General features: G+C 37.7%; 1 protein-coding gene across 5 annotated transcripts in view; it reads left to right on the forward strand.

Moving 5' to 3' along the window:
- Positions 1-17,681, forward strand: part of triob (trio Rho guanine nucleotide exchange factor b) — a 274,443-nt gene that overhangs the window by 206,060 nt on the left and 50,702 nt on the right. For all 5 annotated transcript variants that reach the window (XM_049480847.1, XM_049480843.1, XM_049480844.1 and 2 more), the window contains 2 exons: positions 1,599-1,698; positions 8,102-8,345. In XM_049480847.1, the coding sequence (XP_049336804.1) occupies positions 1,599-1,698; positions 8,102-8,345 (344 nt within the window). The remainder of the gene's footprint in view (positions 1-1,598; positions 1,699-8,101; positions 8,346-17,681) is intronic.

Below are 17,681 nucleotides of genomic sequence, written 5' to 3' on the forward strand. Positions count from 1 at the left end.
GCAGGGTCTCAGTTAGGAGTGACCAATGCAGCTTATACACTATGCAGCCATGTTGAAATGAAAGCGAAACTAAACTGGAAATTGTAAGGTATTGAGGTAGCCGGCAGAATATCCACCAGTTTAAATAGCAGTATCTGTGTGGACAACTAACCTAGCACACCTCCCTGAATTAACAGTGAAATCAGTGGAAAAATGGGCAGAAAATAAGTTCAAGATTCCCCGAGCTGATACTGTAGCTAAAAGGCTACAGTATCAGGGGGGCATTGAGGGGGCATTGCCCCCCCAAGCACAATGCAAGCAAAATACAATTTTTAAAATAATCTCTGAACCAATCACAAAAATGCATTTTACTTTACCTCATACACTTTACCTCATGCAATTAAAGACAGTATCAATAGCTTTGCTGTCGTCATTCATGTACAGATCAAGCCCTGAATATATTTCTGGCTTCAACATGAATATCAACATGCCCACTTAATTGTACTGCCCCCCAAAGCAAATCAGTCCAGAACCGGGGCTGTATGTGGTCGTCCTCACGTTATCTATCATTGATTTGGGCTAGAGCGGCTAGTTTATCTGGTGACCAGTCGGCTAAAGGTGCTTAGTAGTTTGTATGAGACGTTTTACTGCACAACAAAATGATTTCACATTGGGTTTAGAGGGCAAACGGTAGGATTTTACTTGATGTGTATGTTACCTGGCTGGTGGGACACGGAGGAGAAGAAGCCTACGTAGTATCTGTTGCTGTGCTGCTGTGCTGAAGACTCGCTGAACTGAACTGCTGCTGCAGCGCATCTAGTGTGCCTTGCGCACGACTGCGCGGGGTCACGTGACAGAGGAAGAGAGAGGTCGGGTGTGAGCGAGGCAGCGAGCTGATTTCAGGGCATTCTGTTTTCACTCGGTTTTAATCGCTCAGGTTTTCAAAAGATCATTTCAAACCGGCCTCAGTAAAATCTTAAAAATAATAATATATATATATATTAAAAAAAAAAAAACCTAAGCTGATGTCTATGTCTGCACGCCTCTGAATACAACTGTAAACCGTTCATCTGGCTAGATTGCCTGGCTGGTTAATGTTTACTCAAACATATACCTATAAATAGCAAAATCAGAGAAACTGAAGTGGTCTCTTAATGTTTTTTTTCCAGAGCTTTATAAGCCATTGATTTGTTTGTTTGCATATTTGCAGCCCTGCATAAATCAGAATGCAAAGTGTATCGTCACTAGTATGCATCTAAAATAATGCTGATTTTACAGGTAAAGGAAAAAAAATTGTTTTAACCTTCTCCAAGCGTGCTTAGCTGTGTCCACTGCTGTTGTGCTGGTGGAAATTAAAAAAAAAAATTGTGATACTTCACATGTTCCTCCTTTAATCTCCCAATATTCCCAGTGCTCCCAGTTTTAGCCCATATTGTGTAGCTCATATATGTTAGGTAGAGATTGGCCTGCTTGTGTTTTTTTTTTTGTTTTTTTTTTATCTGCTGCCAGCAGATACTGACCTGTTATTAAGACTGCAAGCTTTAGTTTGTTGAATCTTCACTGTAGTTGAATTTGAGTGCTTGTTCTGTTTGATTGACATGTGTCTTAACCAATCACAGGGATGGAGAGGACCTGGATAGCCAAGGTGACGCAAGCAGCCAGCCTGACACGATCTCCATCGCCTCCCGCACCTCCCAGAACACCCTGGATAGTGACAAGGTGAGTGTGAAACCTGTCGCGTTCACACACAAACACAGTCCACCTGCTGCTGGAATGGAACAGGTCATCCTGAGCACAACTCCAGAACTGAAAACAGATGGCTTGAATTTCTTTTTGTGAATTTTGTTTTGCCATTTCTGTCGCAGTTGTCTTTATGCAATGGTTTATTTTACTGCTAAAAGTCAAGATTGCCTCTTTAAAATAACAGCACAATTTATGCAGCAAATGATATCTATGAGATTTACGGTACAGTACATTAGCCACATTAGTTAACATGACATCAGTTATCTGTACCATCTAGGTGCTGTATTTTTTGCATTATAAGGTGCACTTAAAATCCTTTAATTTATCAGTCAGGTTGTAAGGAGCATGGATGGATGGATGGATGGATTTAGTTAATTTAGTTACCTCGTAAAAGGAAATCATGGCGACACCACAGTTCCTTACTAGTGATGGATAATGCACCTAATAAACGGTGTGCCTTAAGTATGAATGAAAATAGACCAGAAAATAGACATATTTATTGATAGTGCACCTTATAATCCGGTGTGCCTAAATCTAAATATTCTGTCGGTCGTTCTTCAGGAAGCATATTCTGACATAGTATTTTTAGCCTGTGATTTTACCAAATTACAAACCTTGAAAATGTAATATAATCAAGAGGAAGATAGATGATCACAAGCCATCAAACCACCAAGCTGAACCGCTTGAATTTTTGCACCAGGAGTGGCATAAAGTTATCCAAAAGCAGTGTGTAAGACTGGTGGAGGAGAATATGCCAAGATGCATGAAAACTGTGAAAAACAGGGTTATTCCACCAAATATTTATTTCTGAAAGCTCTACATCTTTTTTTTTTTTTTTTTTTTTGTTATTTCAGCCATTTCTCATTTTTTGTATATACACTATGTTATTCCGTTTGAGTCAACAGCTTCAGGCAGTATGATTAATTACTTATATACAGAATGTGTTTATATTAGTATATATAATGCATGTGTGTAATATATTTTTGCATATATGAAAGAGCAACCAATACGAATGTAGAGGAGCAGCAGCAAAAATTGTTCTGCCTCTAATTGGTACGTTAATTGGTCTGATTTATTGCAGTGAAAATCACAGAACAAAAGCTGTGCTAATCAATCTCTGTGTTTGCTGCATGAATTGTGCTGTTTCTTTACGTTTGGCAGTAAAATAAATGCTATTTAAAATTGAATTGCTGAGGTTACAAGAACATTTGGTGGTTGATTCTGGTTGTCCAATAAAACGTTAGGTGTCAGAAATACTGTACATTTACAAATGGTTTGTTTGCCTTTATTTCTATCAGTTTTTGGAATGTGAAGGTCTGTGCTTATCTAAGTGCTGTACATTTGGATGCTGTGGTCAGTGTATTATAGAAGGCTGTATTGTGATGGTTGATGTGGTTGTTGTGGTGTGTGCTGCGGGTAGAGCTGATCAGGTGTCTGTAATGTAATAAACTCCAGCAGGCCGGTCACGGGAGATGGTGAAGGCTGAGCTGGCGAGGTTGCCGGAGTTTCTCTTAACAGCACAGACGTTCCTCCTCCCACTCTCTGGCTCAGCTCTCCTCTCCCACAGCCTTGTTTTTCTCACTGATCCCCGTCGCAAGCCTCCTACCACACACACACACACACACACACACACATACACCCTCGGGCTAATCACAAAGCATCTAAAACACACACACTTACATAGACAGACACATACATGCACAAGGTCTTAACCTATTCAATAAATGTTGTATTGACAACAGTATTCATTACTGTGCAAAAGCTTTCAGCATTTGTGAACATTAGAATGAGAAATTGTTTAAAACAGTTCTAATATTAGAATACATAAAAATAACATAAATACAAAACATTCACTAAAAAAATAGTAATTATAAAAAAGTTATGTTAAAATTGAGCAATATATAAAAACGTATAGTGTAGCGCATGTGTAATACAGCATGCCAGACATCTCAGCATGGAGTTGTAGAGGTTCCTCATGGTGTCCACTTAGGGATCGGTATAGACAAAGCTCCAACATGGGAATCCTGGGCCATTGCCGATATGCAATATACACATTTATAACTTACAGAAAATTAGAAACCCAGATATACCTTTATAACCGATAAAAATAAATAAACATTTGCTGAAATCAACAAACCTTAAAGTAGCAGGTGTCAGCCAGAAACCACTTCAGTTTCTGAATCAGTTTCTCTGATTTTGCTATTTATAGGTATATGTCTGAGTGAAATGAACATTGTTGTTTTATTCTATAAACTACGGACAACATTTCTCCCAAATTCCAAATAAAAATATTGTTATTTAGAGCATTTATTTGCAGAAAATGAAAAATGGCTGAAATAACAAAAAAATATACAGAGCTTACAGACCCTAAATAATGCAGATAAATGCAATAAAGTTTTAAGAGTTCAGAAATCAGGGGGCACCGAGTGGTCCAGCGGTCTATGGCGCTGGCACTATGCCTCTAGCCCCGCTCATGCAGCTTTGCCATCAAGCCTCCGGCGCTCAGAGGGAGCAAAAATGGCCCTGCTCCCTCTGGGTGGCGCCTAGTTGGCGCTCTCTCCCCACATCACCAAAGGGTGATGTCCACAGCACAGGGCGTCTGTGAACTGTTGTAAAGGAACAGAGTTGCTGCGCTTTCCTCTAAGGGCACTTTGATGCTGCTCGGCAATGCTGCATCAACAGCAACACGAAAAGAATCGGTGGCTGACTTCACATGTATCGGAGGAAGCATGTGTTAGTCTTCACTCTCCTGGTGTGTTGGGGCATCACTAGTGATAGGGGGAGTCCTAATGAGTGGGTTGGGTAATTGGCCGTGCTAAATTGGGAAGAAAAAGGGTGGGGAAAAAAAAGTTCAGAAATCAATATTTGGTGAAATAATCCTGTTTTTTAATCACAGTTTTCGTGCACCTTGGCATATTCTCCTCCACCAGTCTTACACACTGCTTTTGGATGACTTTATGCCACTCCTGATGCAAAAATTCAAGCAGTTCAGCTTGGTTCGATGGCTTGTGATCATCCAGATTTTATTTTTTATTTTAAGAATATAGTATTTTTTATTTTATAGAATATAATATCATGCGAAAACACAAGGGCAGGCTTGCTCAGCGGAAAACCCATGTTGTACTAGGCCGATAGGGTGAAAACACAAAAAAAATTCGGGCTGAAGACACAAAAATGACACGAGGCGCCGGGAGAATTGACAGTTTAACAGACAGACGCCAGCATGCTCTCACCCATCAGAGCACGCAGCACAACGTGAGGAGACATAATGCAGTCCATATATTCAGGATTACAGTACAATAAATGATGAAAATAGCAGTAAAAAACAGATGCCTACATCACAGATTTTTTTTTTTAGCCTGACCCGACCTGGTCTGAGGAAAGTGGTGGGAAATCTCGGCTAAACTCTTCCCGAATTCGGTTCGAACATCGGGTAGGGCTCGGGCAGAGAATCTAAACTCTACCACACACACACACATACACACACAGCTGTGAGGAAATAATTATCTCTAAACTGAGTGTTGTATCTGATGCAGCCTCTTCACCACAATGCTCCTGTGTCTCCTGTGCCAGTCAGCACACACAGAGCGCTCTCAGTCCACCGGCGAGGTGAGAAGGTCAGGGCCTGTCGTGCGCCTCCCCACTGCCGACTTTTAATTAGCCTCCTGCTCCTTTAAGACAGCTCCACAGTCTCCATGCGCCTCCACCTCCGCTCTCTCTCTCTCTCTTTTATTTTTCTCTCTCTCTTTTATTACTCTCTCTCTCTCTCTCTCTCCCTCACTCTCCCCCTTTCCGACAGCCCTCGCGCCTCCTGAGCGTGAGTGACGCTGTCACCGCAGCGACGGCACAATGTGTCAGCATCCTCCAGCCGTCTGCCTGCAGCTCGGTGGAGTTGGGTTGGACCGGGGGGACGAGGGCTGGCGATGAGATGGAGAGGATGGAGAGGAAGGCTTTGTCTCTTTGCGTGTAGCGTTCTGAGCGTCTGAAGGACGCAGCAGTCCTTCGCCGGTAGAGCTGTGTGAGACTGTGTTTGACTGGGATCGCTGTGCTGTTTCGCTGGTTCAGTGTGGACTTGCTGAGGGACATGGAGTGCAAAAACTCGCTGGCACAGCTGATGTGCTCTCTGGCTACGCCACACTATCAGTGGGTATGTGTTTGAGTGCTTGATTGGACTCTTCCCACTGTTTGCTGGTGATTTGTTGTATTGTGTGAGCTGTAGGTGTTGTAAAATGAGGTGGTTATGGGTAAAGCTGAACTGTGCTGGTATATGTATATTGCTGAAGGCTGTGATGCTTCTTGCAGCTTATAAATCATACTTCGTTCAGTCGATAATGTGGCATAGTTACGGATTGGTCTGGAAATCCGTTTAGTTTTGATGGATTAGGTAAGAGCCTCCATTCATCCTGACACCCACAGAAACTCTCATGCATGTGGAATGCTGATTGGTCAGGATGCTCCCGGACTCAGTTGGGATTGTTACTGGTATTTAAAGACAAGCAGGCACCAGATCATCATTTTAATGCATTTGTAGTTAGTGGACACACATGCACTTAAAGTGTACTCGAGGAGCTTCTAGAAGTTCTTCAGTTTAAAACTGTGGAGGGACCTCTTCAAGGCCCTTATCTTTCAATGAAAGTTAAATTCAGTTTTAAAAAGATTTTATTTTAAGTTATTTATCGAGCATTTCTATTGGTCCTTTCATCATTTGCTTCTCGTACTTTTCTCTGTTGATTATTTACTGTAGTTATTGGCTGATTGCATTATCTACTGCACTGTTCCACCTCTGCTGCTGTTCTAAGATTTCTATCCTTTATTTAGCTCTTTGTATTGTTATCTACAGGGAAAGCACTTAAAAATGATGAGTTTCTTTGATTTTACCAAATTAAAAACCTCTGGAATATAATCAAGAGGAAGATGGATGATCACAAGCCATCAAACCAAGCTGAACTGCTTAAATTTTTGCACCAGGAGTGGCATAAAGTTATCCAAAAGCAGTGTGTAAGACTGGTGGAGGAGAACATGCCAAGATACATGAAAACTGTGATTAAAAATCAAGGTTATTATAAGAAGAAAATATTAGAAAATATTGGGTTTTAACAATATTTTATTTTTTGAATGGAAAACATAAATTTAGTGTAAGGATTTGTCCTTTGACCAAATAATTTTGGTAGCCATCAGCGTGCATCTGGTAGTATTCTAGTTAGATATTTGACCACAAGTTTAGAGATGCACTGAAACAAAATTATTGCTGAAGGCAAAATACCAAACTTTTTTTTTTCCATTATTTTTTTTACACAATTGCATGAATTAAATAGCCAAAGTGTATTTTGTCTTGCTTTTCAAAAACAAAACTATGTATTGGATACTGAAAATTTTTATCAGCTGACATACCAAAAAAAGAAAACACCATAAAACTTGAAAAAATGATTTATTTAATTTGCCCCCTGTCCAGTTAAAGTAAAAAAATAAAATATGACAGTATACACAGAGAACCTAACTCTATGGTGTGTTCTGTTTTCTTCTCTATTCTCTATTCTTCAAAAAGTGCTTTATTTGCCATTTTTTGGCAACATAATGTTGGATGAATATTTGGTACATCCCTGTAAAATAGATGGGGTCTCTAAACAGACCTGACTTTTAAGCGCAGTCCACTTATTAATAATAAAGTTAAATATGAAAACCTTATATAAGTGGATAATTTTATTTTTAATAATTCTACTGACTGTAAAACAGCCCCAGAACATTATGCTACCAACACCATGTTTAACAGAATCAACAGTTCCTAGCACTTGGGATTAAATGCTTCACCTTTGCTCCTTCAAAAATGACCTCCAGTCGTTGTGGTCAAACAGTGAAATCTTATCTGATCATGAAATTATCGCCCCTAGTTGCACATTCTTGTCGAGATTGAAGATTAGAGCTTGATTTTAGAGCAGGGGATTTCTTTTTTAGAAAAAAAATTGAGGTGAACACTCATCCTGCCCTTAAAAAAAGAGGTTTATTTAATAAATTAATTAATCCTTATATTATATATTGTTGTGACATTCATGTCTATTATAAATGTATCTAAACTTCAAAAGACAACTCAATATAGAGCTCTGGAAAAAAAATAAGAGACCACTTAAAAATAATGAATTTCTTTGATTTTACCAAATTGGAAACCTCTGGAGTATAATCAAGAGGAAGATGGATGATCACAAGCCATCAAACCAAGCTGAACTGTTTGAATTTTTGCACCAGGAGTAAAGGCATAAAGTTATCCAAAAGCAGTGTTTAAGACTGGTGGAGGAGAACATGCCAAGATGCATGAAAACTGTGATTAAAAACATCTTCCGCTGCTGTTTGATGATTGTAAAACTGTCTTTTTTCTTGTCCACAGCTGTCTGGTGGTTGTGAGCTGACTGTAGTCATCCATGACTTCATGGCCAGTAATGGCTCGGAGTTGACGGTGAGGCGGGGTCAGACTGTGGAGCTGCTGGAGAGACCCCACGACAGGCCTGAGTGGTGCCTGGTGCGTACCACTGACCGCTCACCTGCCCAGGAAGGTCTGGTGCCCAGTGCCATGCTGTGTATCGCCCACTCCCGCAGCAGCATGGAGATGGAGGGGATCTTCAATCACAAAGGTAGGATGAAGGGATTTGTAATCAGTTACATTGTTTAATCAGAGCAAGGATATACACTTACCAGCCACTTTATTAGGTACACCTTTCTAGTACCAGGTTGCACCATCTTTTTGCCTTCAGAACTGCCTTAATCCTTTAAGGTACTGGAAACATTCCTCAGAGTGTCTGCTCCATATTGACATGATAAATAGCATCACGCAGTTGCTGCAGATTTGTCGGCTGCACATCCATGATGCCCTAGAATCTCCCGTTTCACCACATTCCAAAGATGCTCTACTGAATTGAGATCTGGTGACTGTGGAGGCCATTCCAGTACAGCACAAAAACTCATTGTCGTGTTCAAGAAACCAACCAGTCTAAGATGATTCTGTTGCGCTTTATGACACGGTGCATTATCCTGCTGGAAGTAGCATCAGAAGATACAGGTACACTGTGGTCATAAAGGGATGGACATGGTCAGCAACAATACTCAGGTAGGCTGTGGTGTTTGAGACACGATGCTCAATTGGTGGTAATGGACCCAAAGTGTGGCAGAAAAATATCCTCCACACCATTACTGCACCACCACCAGCCTGAACCAGCTGTTGATACAAGACAGGATGGATCCATGCTTTCATGTTGTTGACCACAAATTCTGACCCTACCATCCGAAAAAATGTCGCAGCAGAAATCATCAGAGACTCATCAGACCAGGTAACCAGGTTTTTCCAATTTTCTATTGTCCAGTTTTGGTGAACCTGTGTGAATTGCAGTGGAGTCAGGGCACCTGGTGTGATCTTCTGCTGCTGTTTTTATCTTCCTCAAGGTTGGACGTGATGTGCTGTGGTTCAGAGATGCTCTTCTGCAGACCTCGGTTGTAACGAGTGGTTATTTGAGTTACTGTTGCTGTTCTATCAGCTGGAACCAGTCTGGCCATTCTCCTCTGACCTCTGGCATCAACAAGGCATTTGCTCCTACAGAACTGATATTTTCTCTTTTTTTGATCATTCTATGTAAACCATAGAGATGATCGTTCGTGAAAATTCCAGTAGATCAGCAGTTTCTGAAATACTCAGACACACTCAGCACATCTGGTACCAACAACTATGAAACATTCAAAGTCACTTAAATCACCTTTCTTCCTCATTCTGATGCTCTGATGGTTTGAACTGCAGCAGATCATCTTGGCCATGTCTACATGCCTATATGCATTGAGTTGCTGCCATGTGATTGGCTGATTCGACAGGTGTATATGGTTCATTTGAGTTTACTCAGTTCATCTCAGATTGCTTCAGTTTATATTGTTTTTTGACCTGTAATTGAATTTGTCAGTTACGGTATTTGCTTTAGTATTCTCGAGGCTTTCAGTGTTGTCGTGTGACGTGTGGCGTTAATGAAAAGCTCTTTCTTCTCAGAATAATTAAAGCTGAGCGCTGTGTGGTGAAGTTCTACTTTTTTATTTATTTATTTATTTTATTTTTTTTGAGGTGTTTGATGTTTCTTTCCTTTGACTTTGGTATGGGTTCTGTCCTGAGGAGGGGTAGTCCTTAAAAATGTCTTTAGCCTAAAATCTACCAGCCCTTCCCAAACCCCCCTTAACCGGCCTTAAGGGATTTCCACACAGGCAGGTTGTTACTGGTTTAGGAGGATTCCAGCTGTTTCTTTCTACATACCTTGTAGACTAGCAACAGTGACTCAGTCTCCGAGCCTGTCATGCCTTGATTACCAGCCTCACAGTTCCCATACATGCAGATGCTTAACATGATCTCTGAAAGAAGAAGAATGGTTAGTGCTGCCTAGTAGCTGTCAGAAATCACTACTGCTTTTATAGGGCTGAGTAGATAGTCTCAGTAAGCACATTCAAAAATTGAATGCCAGTGAAAAATGTATCATTTTTTCATTTTTTTTTTTTTTTGAATCTAGAAAATGTATTGAATTAAAAAAAACCTGTAAGAAAAGCCTCAATGTCACATGTTGTTCTACATGTACGAGGAGGTCTATTGCTAAAGAAGAATTATAAAAAAAAAAAAAAAAAAAAATTGAATTAAAGTTGAAATACAGATATTTTTGAATAATAATCTATGAAATAAAATGTTATGGCTACTAATAGGAGTAGGAATCTCCATTGTAATTAATATAAACCAAGTACTCAAGTTGTCTTAGCCACTAACATATTTTTTTTTGCACATGGGATTATAATGTGTACTATCAATGAATGACGATTTTCTGGTCTGTTTTTATACATAAAGCGCACCGGTTTATAAGGCGCATTTTAGGAGACACTATAAGGTACTTCTAATTTTAGACCTGGGTGGTTAAGGAAAGCTTAGTAAGCTAAGTAAACAAAACTGTAATTAAAAACCCTATCATTTCACTGTAAACTTAAACGAGAGCTGGATGTTAATCTACACAGATTTCTCTCCTAAAACTGTTTATTTGGGTGAGTAAAGCACATTCATTTATTTACAATAAGCTTAGATTCACACATTTCTCTAGCACTAGGCTGGAGCATTCTCATTAGCGGCTAACCGCTCCAGCAGAGCTAGCCGAGGTTAGGAGCAGGCTACAGGCCGATAATACTCAATTCTAAACAGGGAAATAGCAAACTCAGTTAGCAGACAATGCTAATGCTACTTCAGCAGTGCTAGCCGGGGTTAGGAGCAGGCTACACTACAGGCCGATAAAACTCCCCTCTGAACGGGGAAATATTAAGCACAGTCAGCGGGAAATGCTAATGCTACTCCAGCCCTGGTGCTGAAGAACTAAACTAAACCTCCTGTATAAAGCTGTACTTCAGTGGAGTGGCTTTACAGCTCCTTACAACCTGACTGGTAAAATTCACACATAAGACGCTGCGAATTTAAAGGAACACTGATGATTTTTAGGGAATTTTTTTTTTTTAACTCCAATGCTTGTATACAAATGACATCATACATGTTACCATGCCTAGAGACCATCAGCCTGCAGTAACTCTAGCGACGGCTCTTGTTATCTGCAGTGAGGACTTGACTTGCCCCAAAGGATTTCCCACAATCCCAAAGGACAGAAAATGTATTAGGAAAATCTTAGTGATAAGTGCTCATTATTTATTTTTTATCACGGATTTCAAACTGTTTCAAACCGTCTGAAGCCTGGGGGGCACTTCTTGGTCCCTTAATTAATTAGTGGAGCCCCAGCAGATTAATATTAAAAATACAATCCAACTTGTTGACATTTCAGGTACAATAGGCAAATATATCTCATGATATTTATTTAATTGTAGCTAGATATAAACATATTGAGTATATTTCTTTCATTATTGGCCAATAAGAGCCTAAATACAGTTCTGAAAAAAGTTTTTTTCTATAAACTACAGACAACATTTCTCCCAAATTCCAAATAAAAAAAATTGTCATTTAGAGGATTTATCTGCAGAAAATGAGAAATGGCTGAAATAACAAAAAACGTGCAAACTTTCAGACCTCAAATAATACAAAGAAAACAAGTTCATATTCATAAAGTTTTAAGAGTTCAGAAATCATTATTTGGTTGAATAACCCTGATTTTTAATCACAGTTTTCATGCATTTTCTTGGCATGTTCTCCTCCACCAGTCTTACACACTGCTTTTGGATCATTTTATGCCACTCCTGGTGCAAACATGTAAGCAGTTCAGCTTGGTTTGATGGCTTGTGATCATCCAGCTTCCTCTTGATAATATTCCAGAGGTTTTCAATTTGGTAAAATCAAATCAATTCATAAATTTTAAGTGGTCTCTTATTTTTTTTTCCTCAATCCAAAATAGATGAATTGCTCATTCTATAATCACTTTTCTACATTTATAACCTGCTGCTTATTAATGCTGTGTTGTTACTGTTAAACACACCTAGCCATAACATTTAAAAATACTTACGTACAGCGGCTTGCAAAAGTATTCATACCCCTTGAACTTTTCCACATTTTGTCACCCTACAACCACATACTTAAATGTATTTAATTAAGATGTTAAGTGATAGACAAACTTAAAGTATTGGTAAGTGTAAAGTGGAACGAAAATGATACATGGTTTTCAAAGAAAAAAAAAAAATCTGACGTGCAAGAGTTTTATTTACTCTAAAACCACAAAATAAAATCCAGTGCAACTAACTGCCTTCTGAAGTCACTTAATTAGTTAATAGAGTCCAGCTGTGTGTAATTTACTCTCAGTATAAATACACTTTAAATCTCAACAAAATAAGTGTGATGTGCGGTGTAGTATCTAGTCAGGCTCGTCAGTGAACTGTGTGAAAGACTTTGCTTGGTAAGAGTTTTGTAACAAAGGGGAAATCAGGTGGTGATGTGCTTTAATTGGCAGAGTGACCAAGCACAGGCTTCTGGGGTTAACCAGAAAGAGTGAGTGAACAGCTATTGTGATAAATCCAGCCATGTGTGTCAGCTTTTAGTTTCCATTGTGGAAAGCTGGAGTGCATTCTGACTCAGAGTTTAAAGAGCTTTGTATCTTTTTATTAATGTAGTGTTTCTGTTAGCTTCTGTAGGAATGTTCTATTGGTCGTCAAATACAGAGCAATATTAGTCATTTTGATTTAAAATGTTTGAGTTTCTAAACAGTCTAAAGTCTGCACAGGTCTCATTATTGTACCTGATTAAATAGAAAGAACACATAACTGTGGTAAAATGACTGTGTCTCAATTAAAAAAGAGATAAAATAAATTATTCCCGTCACTTAACCATGTCCAAACCAATATTCAGAAGTGTGTTCTTTAGTAGGATAAAAGCAAACCTAAACAAAATAAAATATTTGTCCAAAGGCTGAATACTGAAATGTTTTTTACACATTTTCAAAAATGTTGCTACTTGTAACCAGGTAAATAAGCATTAATAGATTAGTTAATAGATATTAAATAGATTATATAGATTTTTTATTAAGTGCTCTCTAAAGAGGTGGGTCTTGAGCTGACATTTAAAGATCGCTTAGTGATCAGTGAATCGATTGCTTAATAATCAACCAAACATACAATTAGTTCATAGTTTGATTAATGAATTTTGAAATGCAAACACAAACTCCAAAAAAAACCAACAGCACAATACTTTTACCTCAGCTGTGCTATTCTAATCATGAAATTATTTCAGCAGTGCTATTCCAGTCACACAAGATTTATCTAGCTTGCTACTTAAAAGCAGTTAAATTTTAGACATAAAATTACCTTAACAGTGTCATTCTAATCATAAATTTACTTCAGCAGTGGTCTTCTAGTCATACATTTACCTCAGCAGGGTAATTCTAATCATGAATTTACTAATTAAAAAAAAAAAGTTTTAGTGATTCAGTAGTCAAATTGACATTCTTGACAGAGTTTGTTGACTTGTAGGTATGATAAGGTAAGGTTTTTTTTATGATGCAATTCCTCCTTCCAGTCGACACATTCATTAATTTTACATTTGCGTTTGTGGTATTTAGCAGATTCTCCTAGCTAAAGTCATTTACTTATGTTAGTCCTTCATTTTACTGACAGACTTTACTGAATTTCAATAATTCACAACACTGTTGAGCTCGCCACACGATAAACCTATTCCTTCCTAGAATTCCTACAATTCCTAAAAAAAAAAAAAAAAAAAGAGTAAAAACAGTATAAGCAATAATAGGTATTATTGATTTTTTATTAAGTTATCTAAAGAGTAGATCTTAAGCAGACATTTAAAGAAAATTATAGAAAATTATTTGGCTTAATGATCAGTAAAGTGATTGCTTAATGATCAGCCAAACATACAGTTAGTTCATATTTTGATTAATAACTTCTAAAAAAAAAAAAAAAAAAAAAAAGCAAATGATGAACAACATTTGGAAGAACTAAATGGCAGTTTGTGCCATTTGATTTGAAAACTACATTAAATAATTGTATTAATATGGCAAAATGTATAGAATTCAGCAGATATCGTCTCCACAGTGTTCATTATCACATTTTTGTATTTTTGTGGTGTATTGTGTCACAGTGTATTTTATGCTACCATTTTTTTTATTCTGTTCTGTTTTCTGTTTTCTATGAAGTACTTATTTAGAAGTGCTGAAGGATCATCAGATGTTAAGCTGTTTTTAAGCAGTGGTTGATTAAACAGTGATAATTGATGGATTTTAGAATCTTACAGGCTCATATTGGACACGTCGTACATTGTGGCACTGAAGCCACTGAATAAAGTAACTACTGAGAGCCAGTAACTACTGGAGGCAGAACAGCTATTTTATGACGGATGACTCCTGCACCTGCTGAATTCACAGAACTGCGTGTGAATGCCTGAGACCTTGAAGCCATCAGTGAATTGCTCGTCATTGCATTCATAACAGCTATCTTTCACCCTCACTGACATATGCAGACGCAGTGCGTCAGTTACTAAGGTGATCATCAGGTACAGAATAAGTTATCTATATATTCAGAAATCATTTCCGTCACTTAACCACGTCAAAAACAAAATTCACTAGTGTGTTCTTTAGTAGAATAACTTGAATTGATCATTTTAACCCTAAACCTAAAAAAAAAAATAGGCCAAATGCTAAATACTGAACATTGTTTTTCACAGGTTTTCATTAATGTTGCCACACACCAGACCAGCACAATTCTTTTACCTTATCAGTTCTACTCTGATCTTAAAGTTATACAAGCAGCGCTACTTCAGTAATGCATTTAGCATCTAGCTAGCTACCTCAGCAGCTCAATTTTAGACATAAAATGACCTTAACAGTTTCATTTAAATCATAAAATATACTTCAACAGTGCTATTTTTGTTAAACATATACATCAGCACTGCAAAATTAGTCATACATTTACCTCAGCAGGGTAATTCTAATCATAAATGTATTTAAGTGCAGTGTTGTATTTAAATGCAGTGTAAGTGTTGGCATTTTTTGTTCCTTTTCCTTTGTAGTACTCTTCTGAACATAATTCACATAAGCAGTGCCTTTTTTGCCATATATTTACTTTGGTTGTTCAATTGTAGTCATTTTCCTTATTTACCTCAGCAGTGTATTTCTAATACATTTGCATTAGCAGTGCTATTTTAATCACACACATTTCTGCGATGCAATTTTAGTCATTAATTTATTACAGCAGTGACATTCTAATCATAAATGTACTCAAGCTGTGTAATTCATTTTAGTCGTACATTTACCTCAGTAGTGTATTTCTAATAATAAATGTACTTCATCAGTGCAACTGTAGTCACACATACCTCAGCAGTGCAATTGTAGACATACTCATTCCTTTTTTTATTTACATTTACATACTGCAGTGCCATTCTAATTAAAGATTTACTCGAGCTCTGTGATTTTAGTCATTTTTTATTTCTGTTATACTCTATATACATTTAATTAAGGAGTACATTTTTAATTGTAATTCTTTCTCAGGAGTGAATTTTTATTCATACATTTACCTAGGATTGGTATTTCTAACAGTACATTTACTTCATCAGTGCAATTTTAGTCACATACATACCTCAGCAGTGCATTTCTAATACACTTATATTTACATACTGCAGTGTCATTCTAATCAAAGATTTACGTGAGCTGTGTGATTTTAGTCTTTTTTTTTATTCTGTTATACTCTTCATACATTTCCTTAAGGAGTGTATTTTTTTTTTTGTAATTCTTTTTTTTCAGTAGTGCATTTTTAGTGATACCTCGCATGTACCTCAGATGCACCTCAGCAGTGTATTTCTAATAATACATTTACTTCAGCAGTGCAATTTTAGTCACACATATATTTCAGCAGTGCAATTATAGTCATACACTTACATTTGCATTGACATACTGCAGTGCCATTCTAATCATAGATTTACATAAGCTGTGTGATTTTAGTCATTTTTTATATCTGTTGTAGTCATCAATTTTTGTTTTTTTTTTTTTCTCAGTAGTGCAATTTTAGTCACACACATACCTCAGCAGTGCTATTTTAGCCATACACTTACATTTGCATTTACATACTGCAGTGCCATTCCAATCATAGATTTACTTAAGTAAACTGAACCTTTTCTTTATATTACTGTTCTAATTATTCATTTTCTTTAGTCAGAAAATTCACATGTGAGAGATGCAGATTGCTCTATTTTGTTTAAATTAGGCAGGAAGAGCAAAACCATGAGCTTAATATATTGTATAGACCAGTGGTTCCCAACCTTTTTCTTCAGGGACCCATATTTTTACCATTGTAAGCTTTGGTGACCCAACATAACATCCCCCCCCCCCCCAAATGTAAAAGATGTAAGTGTATAATTGGGTTGGGGGGGGGGGAGGTTTAGAAATGACAAATAAAAACTGACATTTACTATAGATGAATAAAATAAAAATTGATACATAAAACATAAGGAATTTTTATCTTATGAAGAAATAATTAGATCAATAAAATAATACAACTATTTAAAATGAATAAAAAATAATTTATATAAAAAAAAAAAAAGAATAATATCAGTTTCAGTTTCAGTTTCAAATCAGTAAAACAGCTCACCAAAACCTCAACCTGTCCAAATATTGGACAATAATTGATTAACTTTACAGGCCCTCACTCATTTTCATTTATTTAACTAAACTGAGTTTTATATTCTTATATTATTATATTATTATATTCAGCCTCGCGCTGAATTCAGATCCGCGCTGCCGGAGAGAGCGCCCGCGCGCGCGCCAGAGAGAGAGAGAGAGACAGAGAGAGCGCAGCGCAGCGCGGCGAATTTTGCTTACCCTAGACTATATATAGTATTAAAATTAAACCCCTTAAAATCAAGAGGGCTTCGCCCCATAGGTTGAGAACCACTGGTATAGACCAATGCTCTGATAGGCAAAGCCACCTGGGACCTGATTTTAGAGGAAAAACTGCAATATCTCTTAAATTAGCCATTTTTTTTTACTGAATATTATTCAGTCTTTTCACTTACTCTGTCAAACACCAGCGATTTTTGGACATTTTTGCCAAAAAATGTGACCATTTTATATGCATCCTTGGTGTGCTTAGTCATACACTGCATATCGCATATTGCAGTGCATATCGCCATCACAGTGGGTGGAAAAGCATTTTTTTTTTTTGTCCATTTTGTGCAGTCATATTTGAGGTTGTGTGAAATGAACCAGTGATCTTGCAGCAAGAACAAGAAGTATTTATAGAACGGCTAAAAAGAAGCAAAAGAACATTTCCTGCCTGGTCCGTGTTCCACCTCTAGCATTTACATTCCTATGACAGCTGGTTTGGAACAGCATGTAGCTTATTAAAAAGAAGAGATGCGTGGTCATATCAGCCAGGTCTTATCAGTGTGCACATGCTCCCTAAAGCAGAATCTTCCTCTGGATATCTGTCCGTAGGACAGACTGGATGTTTGAGAGGGGAAGAAGCTGAAGAAGTCT

The sequence above is a fragment of the Astyanax mexicanus genome, chromosome 6 (genome assembly GCF_023375975.1).
Source record: "Astyanax mexicanus isolate ESR-SI-001 chromosome 6, AstMex3_surface, whole genome shotgun sequence".
Classification (NCBI taxonomy): domain Eukaryota; kingdom Metazoa; phylum Chordata; class Actinopteri; order Characiformes; family Acestrorhamphidae; genus Astyanax; species Astyanax mexicanus.